The 20,399-nt window shown below is 35.0% G+C and overlaps 1 protein-coding gene across 3 annotated transcripts in view; it reads left to right on the top strand.

The window, feature by feature from the left end:
- SACS (sacsin molecular chaperone) overlaps nt 1-20,399 on the top strand; it is an 88,186-nt gene that overhangs the window by 41,510 nt on the left and 26,277 nt on the right. For all 3 annotated transcript variants that reach the window (XM_072611720.1, XM_072611718.1, XM_072611719.1), the window contains 4 exons: nt 10,216-10,306; nt 11,199-11,284; nt 13,340-13,451; nt 19,332-19,478. In XM_072611720.1, the coding sequence (XP_072467821.1) occupies nt 10,216-10,306; nt 11,199-11,284; nt 13,340-13,451; nt 19,332-19,478 (436 nt within the window). The remainder of the gene's footprint in view (nt 1-10,215; nt 10,307-11,198; nt 11,285-13,339; nt 13,452-19,331; nt 19,479-20,399) is intronic.

Below are 20,399 nucleotides of genomic sequence, written 5' to 3'. Positions count from 1 at the left end.
GGGGATAAGTAAGTCTACTGGATAATTAGATACATTCTGGAAACAATGGTTTGTGAAACACTTAAGAATAAGTTTGAAACAGTTGTATTATTCTAAATCCTTAAATATTTTATCTGATTTTTGTTTTTGTAGGCATCCTCATCCTCCTCCCCCCATACTCCCTTCATCAGAAAAAGAATGGGCCCATTACTCTGATGTTTCACTTCCTGTGATTAAGACTTGAGATTGCTTCTCAGTTTCAGTGTAGTTAGAGGGCTTTTTTTTTTTTTGGTTGGAGGTACCGTCATCAAAGTGTAATAATTTTTGCTTATGTTGTTCTCATGTTACCGTCTTAATCGTCAAATACTACATCTTTACCTTTTTTCCCTTTTCCTTGGTAAGAGAAGGATGTTTTTTTCTAACATTTTCAGTCAGGAGAGGAAGCGTGGTGCAATGGATGGACAGCCGGCCCCGAAATCAGGAGGAATTAACCTTTAGTCCTGCATCTAACGCAGCTTCATTACTATGGACAAATTAGTTATGTTACAGACTAGTTGCAGATTTGTATTAGTGGAAGCACTAATTTCTGTACCAGGAATTCTCTACATCAGTGAAATCAAGGGACCTGAATTTAAAAAAAAAAAAGCAGAACTGTTAACCTAAGATTTTTGACACCCAGGGCATGCAGACAAAAAGTGTTCTTAACTTTTTAAGACAAATTCAGTTGAGGATGATGGAGGCATTAGGTAGAGATCTTGGACCTCAGAACAAGAGACAGTACTGGTGGAGCAACCCTGTTTTACATGTCCTGGTTATGGCTCCATCTTGAACTTTTCCTTCATGGGAGTAACATGGAATTTACAACTTTTTAAAATAAAATCTAATTTATTGCAATAGAAAACCTGATATTTTGAATATATTTTTATATGTCTACAATAACTGACATATGTAAATTTTATTAACATTAACAAATTACTTGTAATATATTATTTAGAGGATCATAGATTTAGACGTAGAGGGGACCTCAAAGTCTTCCTAGTCCAACTCTTCCATTTTATGGATAAGGAAATTGAAGCCCATGGAGGTTGTGATTTACTAAAGGTTGCAGAGGTAGTAAGCATCAGAGAATTTGAGCACAGATCCTCTGATTCTAGAGCTAGTGCTCTTCCCACTGTACTGTGAAATACCTTCTGATATGCTGTGAAGTCAGTCTTTATAGACATTATCTCCATTTCAGCAGATGTGAAAAGTGTGGGTTAGAGGATAGAGAGGTTCAGTGATTGGTTTTGCCCTCTTGGAAGAGTTAGCAGCAATAAGTCCATAAGAAGGAAAATTTAAGCATGATATACAGAAAAAAAACCCCAACTTCCTAACAATTAGAGCTCTTCCAGAGTTGACTGGAAGTAATGGGATCCTTTCCTGGAAGGCTTCAGTCAAAGGCTGAATGACAACTTTTCCAGTAAGTTGATTCTTTTTTGGGTATGTGAGGTGCCTTCCATTCCTGAAAATTTGTGATTTTATTATCTGTCCATAGTTATGCTACACTTAACACATCATAAGTAAATGTCAAACAGTCCTGGCTTCATCTAGGTCCTTTTCACTACTACCACATTGTATGTTACATGACAGTACAACAATATTTTTCAAAATGAGATTTCTGTCAACTTTGAAGGGATTATACTAGAAAATAAACTTGCAATAAATGTTATTGCCTCACAACCATATTCATTATTTAGACATAATGATAGATCTTGGTTTAAATAATTTTAAGAAGTTCCTTAAATGGATTGATGATCTCATCAATGTAGGGACTGCTACCTTTGCAGATTGCATCTGTCCATCATGTATGATTCTCATCTTTCTGTGTATCCTTCATGAAGGGCCTGCCATTGCTATTGGAGGCCTTTCTGTGGTTATTTTAATATTTTGTGAATATTTGTGAATACTTGGCTTGCCTATGTGTTATTCTTTACTCATTTTCCTGGACACACATGCCCCTGATATGTTTTAAACTTCCTCAGTACAAATTATCAGTGTTGATATTCCTCGGCCACCATGTCTTTTTATTGCCTTTTGGACTAATTGAAAATTTGAAAATATTACAGAAGGGGGAAGAAACCCATAATATAGCTATTTGTTTTCAAATAGGAGCTTTTTAATATAAATTTGAAATGTATGAACCATATAGAGAAAAAATTTTGAGGTGGGCAGCTGATGCCTGTTCTCTCCAGTATCAATGCCAAAAGAATAGGGATCAGAGACTTGATATGTTACTTCTCCATGGAAAGGCATAGAATCAACCATCACCATCAACTGCCAGTGGTTTTCCAAAGGGTGGGCAATCCAGGCTAACTAAATCAGCAAGTTACCCTGAGGGAAAAACAGGAGGCAGCCTGTGCCAAGTGACTGAAATCACTTTCACTTTGAGTAGCCATCACTTTCCCACAGACCATACTAGAGGTAACCCTGCCCCTGTGGCCATATTTCACAGAAGTATCCCTTTTGGAAAAGAGTCCCACCATCCTTGCCATCACCAAAACCAATTCTCACCTCCTACTTCCCCCATCCAATTACCAACTTTGTTTTACCTTTGCAACATCTCTCAAATATACTTCCTTTTCTCATCAAAGACTTTATCTCCTTGTTCTGGGACTATTAGTATGTCTACTGATTGGTCTCCCTGCTTTAAGTCTTCCCACTCCAATCTAACTTAACTACTGAAGTAATCTTCTTAAAGGAACAGGTCTCACTATGCTCCTCCCTCCTGCCTTCCTTACCCCATTCAGTAAACTCCAGTGACTCCCTTTTATCTTGAAGATTGAGCATAAAACACTCTGGCTTTTGAAGCCTTTCATAACCATATTACCTTTCTAGTCCTTTTATACTTTACCCTGTTCCATGTACTCTACAATCCCATGTCACTGGCCTCTTTTTGCATTTTCATTGGTAATCCACCATAAATGGAATTTTTCAATCTTCATTTACACCTCCTCATTTCTGTGGCTTCTTTCAAGTGTCAGCTAAAGTCCTACCTTCTACTAGAATCCTTTCTTGGTCCCCCTTAATGTTAGTGCCTTCTTTCTGAGATCATCCGTAATTTATTCTGTATATATCTTGTATATGTACATAGTTGTTTGCATGTTTTCTCCCCTGTTAGAATATTAAATCCTTGAGAGCAGGTTTTTTTTCTTATTTTTTTATTCCCAATGCTTTGCACAGTGCCTGGCACATAGTAATCACTTAATGAATGCATTATTCAAATGGGATTTGCTATAATGATATTTGTAATGTTTTTTGGGATCTTTAAATAGGATTTAACCTATAATTTGGTGAAATTTTCATTATGCCTGTATATAATGTGAGCTTAATGAGAAGTACTTCTAGCCCAGAGTACCGAAACTATAAAACTAGAAAAAAAATGGTTCCCCAGGTGATATCTGTGACCTCCTCAATATAGGTGATTTTTAGAGGTATAAATCTCTTCTCATTCACATCTTATCCTATGAGATTATTCCCTATGTTTTTCCATAGATAGAAGCAGGATGGTTAAGTGGAAAGAACTGTGGATGTCAAGAGAAATCTGGATTCATGCCATATCTGTCACTTAATATCTATGTAATCATTATCAAGTCATTTATTATGTCTCAGTTTCCTTGGTTTTTTAGTTGAAAAATCTTCATTGGTAGGAGTTTTTTCCAAAGCAGTTGCCTGTGACAATGAAATCATAGGTCTGGACTAAAAAAAATCTGTAGTAATTATCTCAGTGTTGTGAGGATCAAATCAGAAATGTATGCAAAATTCGTAAATCATTATTATTAATAGTAAATTATTTATTGTTTAAAATTTTATTTATTATTTATCATATAAATATTATATAAAATAAAAGCAATGAATAAATATAAAATAATACATAATAATTAAAATTATTATTGCTAATAATAATTCTCCATAGCTAATCTCAGTATTCTGGGAGTCCTCCTCAGTGTCTTTTTAAATTTTGTGGTTATTGGTACAGCACTAATTCTCCTTCTGTTACCCCTTGATTTTGCTGTATGCCTAGCCCACATCCTTTTCCAGTCATACATATTCTCAGGTCAAGTTGACTAAGCATCTGCTAGGTACCAAAGACTGTGCTAAGTGTTGGGGATTCAGAGAAGGGTAAAAATAATCCTTCCTCTCAGAGAGCTCACAATCTAATGGCAGAGACAACCTGCAAGCACTCATATACCTACAAACTATATGTAGGATAAATTGAAGATTATCTTAGAGGGAAGGCACTAGCATTGTTGTGTTCATCCGTTGCCAAAGAAGACCATGCCATCAGAGAAATGATGACGTGGCTTGCACTTGACTTTGTTTTGAGTGAAGGAGTGCTGTGCAAGGTCACCAGCCTTACTTCTCCTCCAGAGCCATTTGAATCCAGTGACCTGATATTCCTCAGGATGACTGGAGTTGACCCAGGACACACTGGGAGACCTTGGCTCCTTCAGGCTAAGGTCTATGTAGGTACTCACTTAGGGTGAGGTAATGCCCATGCATTGAATAGGCCTCTTTAAGGGCATGGCCCCTTTAATGAGACAATGAAAAGAAAGACATCAGGCTGGGAGGGAAACATTAAGAGGGATTTAAAAAGACTTGAGCTGGTAGCATTTTAGCTGAGACTTGAAGTAGCTAGATGACACAGTAGAGTCAGGAAGACTTGAGTTCAAATTTGTCGTAAGCTACTTACTAACTGTGTGATCTTGGGCAAATCATGTAACCTCTGATTGCCTCAGTTCCCTTAACTGTAAAATGGGGATCATTTTACACCTATCACCTGTCTCCCAAGGTTGTTATTAGGATCAGATGAGATAATATTTGTAGAGTGCTTAGCACACTGCATGGCACATAGTAGCTTAATAAATGCTTATTCCTTTTCTTCCTTCCTTCCTTCCTTCCTTCCTTCTTTCCTTCCTTCCTTCCTTCCTTCCTTCCTTCCTTCCTTCCTTCCTTCCTTCCTTTCTTCTTTCCTTCCTTCCTTCCTTCCTTCCTTCCTTCCTTCCTTCCTTCCTTCCTTCCTTCTTCCCTCCCTCCTTTCCTTTTTTTCTCCTTCCCTCCCTCCTTCCTTCTGCCTGCCTGCCTCCCAGCCATGCAGTAGAGATGAGGAGGGAGAGAGCATGGGAGCTAAGACAGTGGAAAAGAAAGAAATCAGGGGATGGAGTTTTCTGTGTGAGGGAAAGTAGTGTCACTGAATCACAGAATAAATACATGGGGTGAGGGAATAAGGTAGAAGACTGAAAAGGTAGGAGGGGGACAGGTTATAAAGAACTTTGAACGTTAAACGGACAATTTTATATTTGATCATAGAGATGATAGAGAGCCACTGGAGTTTATTGAATAGGTAGGGATACTGTCACACCTGTGCTTGAGGAAAATAATTTTGATAGCTGAGAAGATGAACTGGAGTGGGGATAGACAGAGGTTGGGAGATCAAGTCAGTAGGTTTTTTCAGTAGCCTAGGGGTGAAGTGATGAGAAGCTGCACTGAAGTGATGGTGGTGTCAGAGGAGATAAAGAGACATACACAAGAAGTATTGTGAAAGTTGAATAACTTGACTTGGCAATTGATTGGATATGGGGAGCAAATGAGTGAGAAATTCAAGATGATTCCTAGGTTGGGAGTCTGTGAGTAAGAAGAGAGAGTTTGTGGGGGTTGGAGGGAAGGATAATAGTTCAGTTTTGGACATGTTAGAGTTTAGCATATCTTCAGGACATCCAGTTCAAGAAGTCCATTAAGGCAATTGGAGATGTGAGACAAGTTCAGGAGAGATGTGAGGGTTGGGTAAATTGATCTGAGAATTATTTGCATTGAAATGGTAATTGAATCTGTGGGAGCTGATGAGATCACCAAATGAAGTCATGTAGAGGGAGAAGAGAAGAGGACCCAAGAAAAAAGTTTTGGGAAATATCAATGGCTAGCCATTGTGACCTGGCTGAAGATTCAGCAAAGAAGACTGAGGAACGGTCAGATGGGAAGGAGAAGAATCATAATAGAGTAGTGTCATTGAAACCTAGAGGGAAGAGGTTATCAAGAAGAGGGTGAGTGACAAGTGTCAGAGGCTGCAGAGATTCAAGAAGTAAGAAGATTGAGAAAAGGCTATTGGATTTGGCAAATAAAGAGGGCATTGGTAACTTTGTGGTGAGCAGTTTTGGAGTGAGTCCAGTGTGAATGATAAGTTTGGAAGCCAGAGAGTTGAGAGTGAGAGTAAAGGAAGTAGAAACATTGATTACAGTTACAAAAGGGAAGAGAGGTATGAGACAGTTGCTAGTGGGGATGGACAGCTCAAGTGAGTTTTTTGAGAATTGGGGAGATATGGGCATTTTTGTAGGTAGTAGGGAAGCAGCCAGTAGACATGGAGAGACTGAAGAAAAGTGAGGAAGTGAAGCTGATAGAAGGGGCTATCTGCTGGAGAAGATGGAATGGAATGCAATCGCTTCTGTATGTAGAGAGAGGTTTGCCTTGGCAAGGAGAAGGGCTACCTGTTCATGTGAGACAGATCCAAGGGAGGAGACAGTGACAGAAGGCATCTATGTGATATGAGAAAATGAATACAGTGTACAGCATCCAAGGATTTTCTACCTCTGCAGAGGAGCTGGGGTAGTGTGTCTTCTCATATCTTTTCTTTGGGGCAGTGATTGTTTTTTGCAATTTTGCAACATTTTCTCGAGATTGTCTTGTGGTTCTTTACATTTACATTGCTGTAGTCATTGTGTATATTATTTCCTTAGCTCTGCTTACCTCAATCCTGCACCAAATTATGTAACTGGTACCATGTTTCTCGGTATTTGCCATCTTCCTCATTTCTTATGGCATAGTAGTGCCACAATTTGTTTAGCCATCCCTTCCAGTTCTTTGATGCCACGAAGAGTACTATAAATATTTTGGCATATATCGGAACTTTCTTCTTATCAGGGGTTTCCTTGGGGTATAAACTTAGTAGTGGTCTCTCTTGGTCAAACAGTAAGAATATTTTAATCATCATATTAGTATAATTACAAATTGCATTCCAAATGGTTGTACCAATTTCTACTTCCACCCACAATGCACTAGAGTACCCCTCTTACCACAACATTGGCTATTCCGATTGTTTCTGATTTTGCTAATTTGCGGAGTTTGAGACAAAACATCAGTTGTTTTGATTTGCTCCTCTCTTATTATTAGTGATTCGGAGCATTCTTACATATGGGTTTTTAATAGTTTTCAATTCTTTTGAGAAATATTTGTTCATTTCCTTTTACCATGAATTAAATGAGTTAAGCAATAAAAGCATTTATTAAAGGCTTACAATGTATCAAGCACTATACTAAGGGCTTGAGAAAGAAATAAAAGTAATGTAGTCCCTACTTAAGGAATTCACAGTCTGAAGAAACACTTATTAAAGTGCTTAATATGTGCCAAACATTGTACACACACACAGAAAAACAGAGACAGTACCTGCTCTTAAGGAGCTCATATTCTAAGGGAGAAGACAATATGTATGAGAGGTTTCAGCTGCAAGTCAGATAGAAAAGTCTCATGATCTTTGGGGTGTGGTGGTGAAACAGATTTAGTAATGCTTTTTCTTTAATATCATTTCCACTTCTAAAATTTCTGATGTTGAACCATTTGACTTTGCCAAAGACTTTGTGGCAACAACTTTCTTTTTTTTGTGTTGTCAGTAGCTTATGACTGTATTATCTGTAGGAGCAATTGCCATTTCTACAAGGATTGGTCCCCCAGGATGATACCTTTGGGCAGGGGTTAAAAATTTACATTGTTATTCCAAAAGCTGTTGGGTTCTGCATCCTGAGCTGTCTTCATTGAGTTCTGAGGGCAGGTACTAGTCAAGGTGGTCATGATGGTTTGACTCATTGGCACATACTGACTCCTGTTTCTCACTCAGGGTGCTAGCTTGACTGCGCTGTGGAACAGTTAATGGGGATGTCTGACCTCTTCTTTGCAGGAGTTGCTTTAATGGATGATGACTGTGAGGACTGGGCTAGAAGCAGGACCAGTCTTCTGGGGTGTTGCCTCTCCCAGGACTCCTGTGTTTATCTTCCTGTTAGCACTTGGTCATCAGTTGCTACCTGTGGCAATAAGGAAGTTATGGGCCCCTCTTTTAGTTGTCTGTTTATCTTGAATACCAAACCTTATCTGAAAAATTTGATAGAAAGATTTTTCCCCATTTGACCACTTCTCCACTTATCCTAAGTTTGTTTGTGAAAAACTTTTCATTTTGTATAATCAGTTATCTACTTTATCTTTTGTATTAATCACGTTCCCTTGTTTTTGAATAAATTTTCTGCTGTGAAAGGTATGAAATTTGCTTCTCTATTAATTTTTATAGCATTATTTTTAATGCTAAGGCTATATCCATTTTCAATTTATAGTGGAATATGGTATAAATGTTAGTCTAAGCCTAATTTCTGCCAGGTTTTATTCCAATTTTCCCAGCAATTTTTGTAAATAGGGAATTCTTTCATAAGTATTTATATTTTCAGATTTGTCAGTCTAATTATTTTGTGTAGCAGACCATATATTTAGTCACACAATTAACTGAAAGCTATTAAGAATATAAGATTCTTCTGTCTTTGTTATTTTGTTGATTGTAAAAAAAAAAAAAAGACTTGACACAGAGCAAAACATAATGTTGAAGGCTCTGCTCCTATAAGTTTTCTAAAAGACTTATATTTAGATAATACAAGATTCCTTAGTTATATTAAAAAAAATCATTTTATCATTATCATATTGAAATTAAATGAGATATAAACAAGGTGATATATACTTTGCAAAGATGTTCACTACTCCTTTCAAGGATGTCCGTTGTAGAATCCAAATGAAAGAGATATATTTTATAGATAGTGAAATCCTCTAGATGCTTACCTTTGTAGGTTGTATACAGTTATCCCTTCTACATTGTGGGGGATTAAGGGTGTGGTGCCCCCTTGATCTAGAAAATTCACATAAATTTTTTGGTCCTCTCTTCATACCAGAAAAGTCTGAATTTTTTCTTTCTTTTTTTTTTTTCTATGAGCTGTTTATAGTACCTTATTGCAAAATTTGGGTTAAGTATTTTTCTGCATGGTCTACTGGCCTTTGACTGTTATCTGTGGTTTCTGCAAAATCTCCCACAAAATTTCCATCTAATATCTTATGCCAACTCACAATATATCAAAACCATGATGGGGAAAGTCATGATGTGGAAGGGATAACTTAGGAATAATTGGTGTAAGGTTCCAGAATTCTATAATTCCTATAAATTATATACATTCCACTCTTATTCCATGAATGCTTATTCATGACCACTAAAAAATATTGAGTCAGAATCCATATAGGATTAACCAAATTGGCTAAGAAAGCCTATTCAAACTGATATCCCTTTGGACAGGCAACCTACTGAGCTACTTCATGATTACATACTGCTTGGTCTGTCCTTGCAAATGGACCACGAAGTGGGTTCCTTATTAAATGGAAGCAGAATGATCTAAATTGTCTTGGGAAATCACAACACTTTCAAAGATCCCAAGTTCTTACTAGATAACAAAAATTGTCTCTTAGACAACATCCTTCTACAATACTATGTGGCTATGAATCATAGAAACACCACAGTCTTTGAAGAATTATAATTCCATGTGACTCAAAGGGTATTGGAGAGCTATATGGCAAGTGTAAACTAAATGCATATATTGCAAATGATTTTGTATTCTAGAAATGTTCTAAAAGATGCAAGAAATACATTATCCTAAAAAGAGGAAGTTAGGGAATCAGAATGAAAGATAACAGAATTGTTCAGGTGCAGTTCTGGTACCCACAACATCTTAAATGCTAGAGGAAAGCCTTCAGCATGTCAGGTAGATCCTATATGAAATCTATTTAAGGTTCCTTTTATAAGAATTTATAGGAGGATATGAAAGTCATACAGGTTGAGGAGATTTCAGATTGTAATTTGTACAGTTAGGAGAACCTATATTAATAATTTCTTGGGTTCATTGAAGTATACTTTTTGGGATGGAGAATATATAATGCATTTTAGAAAATTTTCCAAAACATCTTAAAAAATCTTCAAGCTTTGAAACTTCAGTTATCTGAATAATTTACTTCCTTGGATTTCTTGTTTTCTCTGTTGATACTGGGTAACTCAGGCATTATCTTTTGTTGACAACTTTTGAATTTATATGATTAAAGAATATATTACATGTATTATTTTTCTTTTTTCAGTTATCTGATTGGATCAAGATCGAAAACCTTCTGACTTATAAAAATTGTCATCTTTTTCTAAACCTTCAATCAAAAGGCTTAAAAGGAGGAGGTATATTGTTTATTATTAGAAGGGTGTGAAGTTTATATTGTTGCAAAATGACTTCATGTTACAGATAGAGAATAAGAGAATAATTATGAAATAGTGATGGTTTGAGAGAACATCAGTTAACAGCAAAGGTGAATGAGTCAATTTGAAGTAAACAATTATACGGATAAAGAGTAATGAGGCTCCCCTCAAGTAATAATGGCAGAAAGATTTTAGAGAAATTGATGGATGGTAAATCACTGTAAAATAATAAATATATAGAAGCTTAGCAGTATGGTTTTCTTTTTTAAGAACGAACTTTTCTTGTTTTATCTTCAAATATGCCTGCTCCATTCAACTCAGAAGATGCCTGTCTCTTAACCTATGTGTCTTGTTGAATCTCTTCACTAGGCAAACCTAGTCAGATTTTTTTTTTTAACTGAGTAGGCAGAAAGCTACGTGTGATACTCTTAATAACAAGTGAAATCGGAATGGATAATTAACTAAAATAGCTGAACCAGCACTACTACTAAGAATGAAAGAGAATTAATTTTTCTGACTCATTTTTTAGTAGTAGTGGTACTAATTAAGTGATGCATATTTATTTTCAAAAGAAACTCTTATTTTTATTTTTGAACTAAATACTTTTGTGCTGCTCCTTAATGAAATGGTGAAGCACTCTATAAAAGTCATAAAAAACTTATTTCATAGAATTCTTTTAAATTTCAATTATTTGATGGAATTAAATTTCATTTTTGTAAAGGGATTGATGTAGTTCAATTATTACACAATGAATAGTTTGAAAAGTTAAATTGTGTAGATGTCTCAAATTTTGGAACAAAACTACATCATAGAGAATAAGTGGGTAGGTGTCAAGATGGAAAAAAAGTAACAGTGACTTGCTTTGTGCTTTTAGGCCGATTTGGTCAAACAACTCCACCTCTTGTTGATTTTCTTAAGGACATTTTAAGAAGGTATCCAGAAGGAGGACAGATTCTTAAGGTACAGAGTACACTATTGGTTTGTTTTAGATAAATTGGGTTTATGAGAGTATTTTTATTATTTAGCTTCAAATTTCACTTTTGAAAAGGACCTCAGAAATCATCCTGTCCTTTCTAAGACATCCTTGCTAAGTGGTCACCTGACTTGAAGACAACTAGTGATAGGGAAACTGAACCTCCTTAAGTATATGCATCCTTAAGTAGCCCTTTCTTGAACAACTCTAATTGGTAAAGTTAATATTACCATGCACTGTACTTAAATACGTCTCTTTGAAACCATTTTCCCTAGTTCTGTCTCTTTTGGACCACACAGAACAAGTCTGTTTTGTTTGGTTACGCTTCACATACATGAAGAGAGCTATTAGATCTTCATGCTTTCTCCCCATACCCAAATTTTCTGTTTTGGAGGTTAAATGTCCCTAATACTTTTGACTAAATCTGGCATGTTATCCAGTTTCCTCACTATTTTAGTTGACTTCTGGACCAGCTGCAGTGTGTCAGTGTTCTTCACAAAATGTCATGTCCAGAAATTAGTGCAGTACTTTATTCTTTCCTAGTGATATGACATTCAGAGAGGGACTGTCATCTCCTTAATGGTAAACAATATACTTCTCTTATTGTGCCTCTTAGAGGCAGCTAGAGACACAGTGAATAGAGAGTTGGGCTGGGAATAAGGAAGACTTGAATTTATATCTGTCCTTAGAGAGTTACTAGTTGTGTGATCTGTGACAAATTATATAACTTCTGCTTGCCTTGGTTTCCTCAACTGTAAGATGGAGATAATAATAGCACCTACTTCACAGGGTTGTTGGAGGATCAAACGAGATATTATTTGTAAGTGCTTAGTGTAGTTCCTGACACATAGTAGGTACTATATAAATGCTTATCCCTTCTTTCTCTTTATAAAGCTTAATATCACAACTTTTTTTGTTTGCTATGTCATACTCTTGACTCACCTGCAGTATACTAAACTGCCAGATTTGTTTTATGATACTGTTACTTAGCTATGTCTCTCCCAGACTCCTTTTGTTAAGTTTTTTTTAAATCCAAGCACAGGACTTCACATTTAGTAATTTTTCTCATTGCATTCAACTTAGCTTTCTACCTGTTGAGATTTTTCTGAGTCTGTGGTCAAACATGTTAGCTCTCCTTTCTACCTTTATGTCATTTTTATGTTTGATAAACGTTTTTTTCTTTGCTTTTTTCCAAATGGTTATCAATTATGTTGAAGAGTATGGGATAAAGACAGTTCTCTGGGGCACTTCAACTATAAATCTGTCTAGTTAGCTTTGATTCACTAATTCACACTTTGTGTGGGCTCATTCAAGTGGTTATAAAGTAACTGCTCTCTTACCTAACCTGCCTCTTTCCTTGTCCACAAGGATAGCATGAGAGACTTTGTCAGATACTTTGATGAAATCCAGTTATATCACGGCTGTAGAATTCTCTTGATCTAATCACCATGTCAAATAAGAAAATGCTAATTTGGCATGACCTTGTTGGGATGAAGCCAGGTTAGCTACTGGGGATCCCTTCTTGCCCTTTTAAATGCCATATAAACCATCTCTTAGTAATATCTTCTATTTTCCCAGGAACTGAAATCACAATCACTGGCCTATAGTTTGAAAACTATTCTTTTTCTTTTTGGAAAAAACGGGGACAACATTTACCCAATTTTATACTTAGGGCTTCTCTCTTGATTAGTTTTCAAAGTTTAGTGTTAGTTGCTTCTGCTACTTCTTACATCTTGGAATGTAATTTATTTGTCCTGTTGACTTGAAATTACTTAGACTAGCCAGAATGTTTCTTAACATCTTCTCATTTGTCTAGAGTTTATAGGATAATAGAATTAGAGGTCTAGAGCTGGAAGGCATCTCCGAGGTGTTAAGATTGTGGTAGGTGGCTCTTAATCTCAGTAAGTGTGGAGCAGAACAATGCCTAAAATAGATGATCAGTAATTCATTCTATATTGGCTTTGAAAAGTGGCAAGTTGCAAGATGAGCATCAAATGTCTATTTGTGAAATTAAGTTATTTTGGGTGTGTTTTTATGGTTAGGAATTAATTCAGAATGCAGAAGATGCTGGGGCCACAGAAGTTAAATTTTTATATGATGAAACCCAATATGGAAAAGACACTCTTTGGTCAAAAGATATGGAGCAATATCAGGGTAAGTATAGTTGGTAAGGGCAAATTTTGTTCTTTTATAATTAACACTTTGTATTTTGTTTTTCCACTCATTCAGTAATGTCTAATAACTATAATTAATATTTAACTCTCTTGCCAAGTGTTAAAGAGGTTCCTTCACCACATGATGTAAAAAAAAGTCTTGAAGCTCAGCTTTATACAACACTCTGATAAATGCATCTTACTCTAAACAAGACAAAGGAATGTGATCATACCTTTTACCTCAAGTCCATACATATATTTCTAGTACTCATAGTCTTCTCTTCTTCTATGATGTTTAATAATTTTTGTTTGGAAGGATGATAAGATGATAAAAATACAAAAGTGAAAAAGAAGTCCTGATTGAAGTCTCCTCTCCAAACATCACAGTTAAAGTACTTAGGCCTTCAAGTATTTACATATCTAAATAGCAGTTTTTAAAAGATGATGTAAACTTTGAGTTCTAAAGTCAGTGGAATGATTTTAAATACCTCTGGATGCTATAGGGAAATTTTTCAAGAAATCAATAAGGAATCAATTCAAACTTTTGTGGACAGCTACGTTAAGAGATGTTTGCCACCTTCAAAAATCTTTTTTAAAAAAGCTTCTCTAAATGCCTATGAAGACAAAATTATTATTAAATGTTAATATTATAGTTATCCTAAATTCATGATATAATAGACATTTTATGTTATACATACATTTTATAGTACATTAAGGCCCTGGTACAATTGTTGTATATCTAGGTAGGAGTTAGGAATGCCTGAATTTAACTCCTGCAACAGTTACTTACTAGCTGTGTGGCCTTGGGAAAGTCACCTAACCTCCCTCAGATTCTGTTTTCTTACATATATGAAACCTAGGGGAGGATTGCACTGAGTGGCCTGTCTGGTTTTTGCAACTCTAAATCTATGGTCCTACGTGATTCTTCCTTTCTCCTTTTTGCTATTTTATAGGACTTGAAGCTTAATTATATTACTTTAAATCTTATAATTATTTGAGAGACAGTATAGTATGACTGGCCGGCTTCAGAATCAGTGACCTGATTTTAAGTTCACCCTCAGACAGGTTAGCTCCAGTTTCATGTATTCTGTCTAGTTTTCACTGTACGTCACTGAAATGTTCTAGAAATGGAGGAAATGAAATCATAAAAGATACAAATTTTTAAAAAATTCACAAAAGATGGAAAATCATAGATTGAAGAAACATTTTCATAATTTAGAAAAGAAAGTCATTATGTATCCGTTAGCTGTGTATTCCAGATGTCTTTATGTGTTGTGTTTGGTATTAATGACTTGGCTCAGCAATGGTATACTATGGTCACCATGCTTTTATAACTATATTGTAATAATTACCTATGTACATATTTTACCTCCTATTAAATTGCAGTTTCCTTGAGGGTAGGGGGTCCTGTTTCCTGAATCTTTGTACCTCCCACTGATCTAACATAGTGCATTATACATAACATATACTTAATATAGATTAGTTGGATGAAAGTTTCTTGTTGGCCTGCACGTTCTCTGAAGCTGAAGGAGTCATTTCTTGTAAACTTGTTATTATTGTTTGTGGGAAATACTTAAGTGATAACTACAAAGAAGCAAAATAATCTAGGTTACTAGATATTAAATTTAATTGAATTAAGCATGATTTTCCAGTACCTGCTTGTACATACAGGGGTGAATAGAAGAAATGATCTTATGAAACAAAGAATAAGGTTAGAGAATACCTTTGGAAAGGAGTTGTAAGTTGAAGTTTGAAAACCTGAGTTTCCTAATATGTAAAGATGAAGGGGTTGAAATAGAAAATTTCTTAAATTCCTTGTAAGCTTTTCTTTATATTAAAAAAAACCCAAACCACTTATGAATATTTACTTGTTCAGGTATGTCATTTAAGCTTATAATACTTTTATGAGCAAATCTAATCTTTTCTAAATGGGTTTTTACAGATATATTGTGAAGAAAATCAGAGACTACCTGTAGTTTTCAAAGCCTTTGATTCCCATGACTTCAGCTGATGATACTTAACATCTTGAATTCATACACCTTATATTATATATTATAAGTATATATACATGTATATATATGTGTACTGATTACAAAAGCCAGTAAAACCATCAACTGTAGTCATGGACAAATAGTTTTTGCTGTGCAGCTATTTAGGAAGGTGTCAAATATATAGCATATGAGTTATGCTCTTAGGAAAATATTGTGTGACCTTGATTCTTTCCTCATCTCACTTCTTTAAATGTTCTGAAATAGGATTAGTTAGCCAATTTTGTGCTTACGTTCAGTACCATTTACTTTTCAAAACTATATGTTTGAATAACATCATTTTATAATCTTTAGATGTAAAGATTAAAAGAAATGGTGAGTTCTACCTTGGTTTTTCATATCAATCTATCTGATTATATATTTATAGAGGTCTGATACAGAAAGAATTTTATAAACTTTAAAGCTTTCCATAATTGTGAATTATTATTATTACATAATTTGGTATCTTATATTTAAATTATGAGACTAAGAAGTGATTTTTATAAACCTGATGTGGTATCAGTGCTTTAAATACTCCAAATAAATTTTTTAATAGAAAAGCTTTCAGACTTTTAAATATGATTTGCACTCCGTCTTGCCATTTCTGCTAGATGTTTTACAGACAAAATTTAAAATTTTTAATTCTTAATGTTTTTACTAATTAATTGTTAATTAATTAATGTTCATCAGTAATAATTGTTTCCTTAACTGTGTGTTTCATAGATTCTTAAGACTTGGAAGGGAAATTAAAAGTCATCTAGTTGAAATTTCTGTCTAGTTGAAATCTCTGTATAACACATTTATTCTTATTCTTGTATGATTTTGAGATTTGTATTAGGAGGGATTTGTCACTTTGCTTTTCTAACACTAATCACAGAAGTGGGATCCTTTTGAAGTTTAACAAGCTGTTCATTCTCTTAAGGCTGTATTCCATTTTTTCCCATCATGCATTGAGTGTAGTTATGTGAACAGCGTATTCAGTAAAGTCACTAATTCAATAAACTCAGCATATTGCCTAAATTACTATTGTCATTAATTGAGCAGTCTTTTAAAATTATGATTTAATCATTCTTTTAAAAAATAGTTCCCAAAGAATCACATGCCTACAACAGTCATGTCTCTGCTGAAAAAATTAGGCATTAAAACACAGGTTTCTAATTTAGAAGTGATTCTGTTATATTTGGGATATTAGAGCAATGTAGTTCTTTTTGAAAGGTACTTTTGAGAGATGTAATATGGTGTAATAGTCAGACCTTTAGATTGTTTTAGCTTGTGCTGAGCTCTTAACACGCAGTGTTTGGTAAGCCATCCAAACTGAGGAGGCTTGGTTCCTTGTTTCTGAAATGGCTTGATTGGTTTAGATGACCTCTAAGGTTCCTTTAAGCTGTAATTTTTGTAAATGTGTGCTTTATATATCTAGAAATATATTGATATTTTCTTATTGCTTCTCAGCTTTTGATTTTTTTAAAAGGCTGTTAAAAATGGTCACAATTACGACCTCTTTCTTGAAAGTATAATTTTTATGTGTACCTGGTTGTCTAAGGAGATAAAAATAAACTACTGCATGAAGTTTGAACTCACAGATGTAACTATAAACTGATGAAACTTTTAAAAAGCAAGAATGGACTGCGATTTTTTAATTAAAATGTTTATTATCTATCCTCTTTCAAAGTTGTCACCCTTGAAGGTTATATACTTATTTTAATGATGCTTCCATAATTAAAAAATATTTTTGGAACTTCTCTTTTGTATTCGTCTTTGGAGCCCATTTGTGAGCTATAGTAGGAGTAGTATCTGCTGTATAGGCTAGGTTAGTTTCCTTAAAACAAGTTGAAACTGTCATCAAGACTTAATTGGCTCAGGGTACTAAGGCTTGGGCTGTTGTCTTGGTTTTCTGGTGGCCTAAATGCAAACCAACAACAACAAACTGTTGGATGAGGCAGCTGTACATCTCTCAGGTTTCTGACTGGTAGACCAATAATATCAACACAGAGGAAAGGAAGTTATACCTAACTGAACCAATGTCATATCCTTGCTAAATATCCTTTCCTTTCTTTAGCTAAGTAAGCCTACTTTTGTTAACTGATAGGTGTTCTGTGAGTGTTTTATTTCATTCCAGTTTTTAACCTGTACAACCAGACCAGCCTGATTCATCCTGGTCTGCAACATTAGCCAAATAAGACATTTCCTAAAAATCTAGCTGACTTTTTCCTTCTGAAATTGATTGAAATTCACTCTGATTTGTATTTTTATTTTATTTTTTTTATTTAACTTTTAACATTTATTTTCACACAATTTTGGGTTACAAATTTTCTCCCCTTTTATCCCCTCCCCCGCCCAGACCCAAGCTTTCTAATTGCCCCTGTGACCTATCTGCTCTCTCCTCTATCCTCCCTCCCTGCCCTTGTCTCCGTCTTCTCTTTTGTCCTGTAGGGCCAGATAGCTTTCTTGACCCCTTAACCTGTATTTCTTGTTACCCAGTGGTAAGAACATTACATTTGGTCCTAACACTTTGAGTTCCAACTTCTTTAGCTCCCTCCCTCTCCACCCCTTCCCCTTGGAAGACAGGCAATTCAATATAGGCCATATCTGTTTAGTTTTGCAAATGATTTCCATACTAGTTGTGTTGTATAGGACTAACTATATTTCCCTCCATCCTATCCTGTCCCCCATTACTTCTATTTTCTTATGGTCCTTTCCCTCCCCATGAGTGTCGACCTCATATTACATTCTCCTCCCCTCCCCTCCCCTCTATCCTCCCCTCCACCCTGCTTGTGCCTCTGTCCCCCACTCTCCTGTATTATGAGGTAGGTTTTCCTATCAAAATGAATGTGCATTATATTCTTTCCTTTAGTGGAATGTGATGAGAATAGACCTCATGTTTTTCTCTTGCCTCCCCTCTGTATCCAACCACTAATAAGTCTTTTGCTTGCCTCTTTTATGAGAGATAATTTGCCCCATCTGATTTGTATTTTTAAAGAAAATTTGTCTTCAAAATACAAAGATTTTTCACTGTGAATATTAAAATAATGTGGGAAACTTAAGGCAATTCCAAAGATGTTCTAATTAAAAATTTGACAGACATTAGGTACTTACTTTGTTTAAGCAATGAACTGTTAATTTCTTTGGATACACAGATGAAAAACAAAACAGTTCTTGCTTTTAAGGAGCTTGTAATGCATAGGATAGAACACATTCATTTATGAAGTAGAATATGATAAGGGCAAGGAATAGGTCTCACAAGTAGAAGGAGTATCCAAAAAAGTTTTGAGCAATCAAAATTTTTGGAAATACAAAGCTAAGGTGACTATTGAATGAAATTGCCTTAATTCTGATGTATAAGTTCTATTATAGTTTTAGAAATATCAATCCTATTATTTTATCATTATATATGATATAAAAATCAAGGTAAAGTAGGGAGTAATTATGCACAGTGGCAAAGGTTTCTTCATTGTCTAGGATTCATTTTAGGCTTGATTCAAGTAGTGAACTCCTCTAATGCATTTAAAATAACCGATTTCCCAAAAATTACTTAATTATAGTTTTAGGAAGATAGTGCATAAAGCAAGGTATACTTATAATCTGATCTTTGGTTATTTTTTTTTGACATCTAATACTTTTTTCTTTCATTCTTTTTTCAATTTCTGTTACTATTGTCTTTCTATGATAGAAATAATAGTTTTCAGTTTTATCAGAAAAGCAGAGTTTTAATGAAACCCTCTTTTATATCACCTTACCATAAGGACAGTTATGGGCAGACAAGAACTCAGTTTCTTTTAGTCTGATAGAACCAAATATTCTGAGTTTTATTGTCTTTTAATATTCTCTTTATTATGTGTCCCTTTGATTCATAGGGTCTGCACTTTATGTGTACAACAATGCAGTTTTTACTCCTGAGGACTGGCATGGCATTCAGGAAATTGCAAGGAGCAGGAAAAAGGATGATCCGCTAAAAGTTGGAAGATTTGGAATTGGGTTTAATTCAGTCTATCATATAACAGGTATGGATTTGACTTCATCAGTCTCTTACTAAACGTTGTTTTAGTCTAAATGCTAAACTTCATATTCTGACTTTACAGTTGTTCAGTTTAGGCCATAATAATCACTTTTTGATTGCAATCAAAAGGTTATCACCCATTTGATGTTTTGCTTGGTGACTTTCATGAAGTTGGTAAAGCTTTTAGCCCATAGCTATTAGGTTGTATGGGTGGGATACAGTTTTTGGAATAATGTAGAGATATCAGACTTGGTCACCTGGAACCAGATTACCAAACTAGATTAAAATGTAATTGGGAAATGTTTAACGAAATAAAATATAACACAACATAGATAATGTTAATTTGTGGTTTTCTAAGTCAGTACGCCTCCTGTAGAGATCCCTTTCTATTTGAGTTTGACACCCCTGGTATAATGTATCAATATTGAATGTAGATATTAATTTTTTAACATTATAATTTTTTTTCTGACAAGTATGTTCTAAATATACATAAAAGTCTTGGAGAGAATAACTTCAGCTTATTTTGAATCAGAGGAAAGGTCATTGTGGGATGGGTCTGTGGAAAGTTTCCAGAGAATGTGTGCTTCTAAGGATTTGTATTGGAGAAGAGAGAACCCAAGAGGTCAAAGAGAACAGTGTGAGAAAGGAAAATGAATATAGTATTGTATGAAAGGACATGTGTGTATGAATGTAAAACAATTCAACTTCCACATTGGAGAGAGAGATGATGACAGGATCAATTGATCAGAAGATTTCCAAAGTTGGACTAAGGAATTTGGACCTGTTCTAGTAAGCAGGAAGAAGCCATTGACTATTCATGTCCTTATATAGTAATTTAGTAAATATTTTTCAATTTTCATAGATAAAATTTGTAGCATTCATCTTTGTTATTATACCTCTAGATGGTTGATCTGCATGCTTGAGG

The sequence above is a fragment of the Notamacropus eugenii genome, chromosome 5 (assembly GCF_028372415.1).
Source record: "Notamacropus eugenii isolate mMacEug1 chromosome 5, mMacEug1.pri_v2, whole genome shotgun sequence".
In the NCBI taxonomy this organism is placed as follows: domain Eukaryota; kingdom Metazoa; phylum Chordata; class Mammalia; order Diprotodontia; family Macropodidae; genus Notamacropus; species Notamacropus eugenii.
This window is presented reverse-complemented; position numbering and strand designations above follow the sequence as displayed.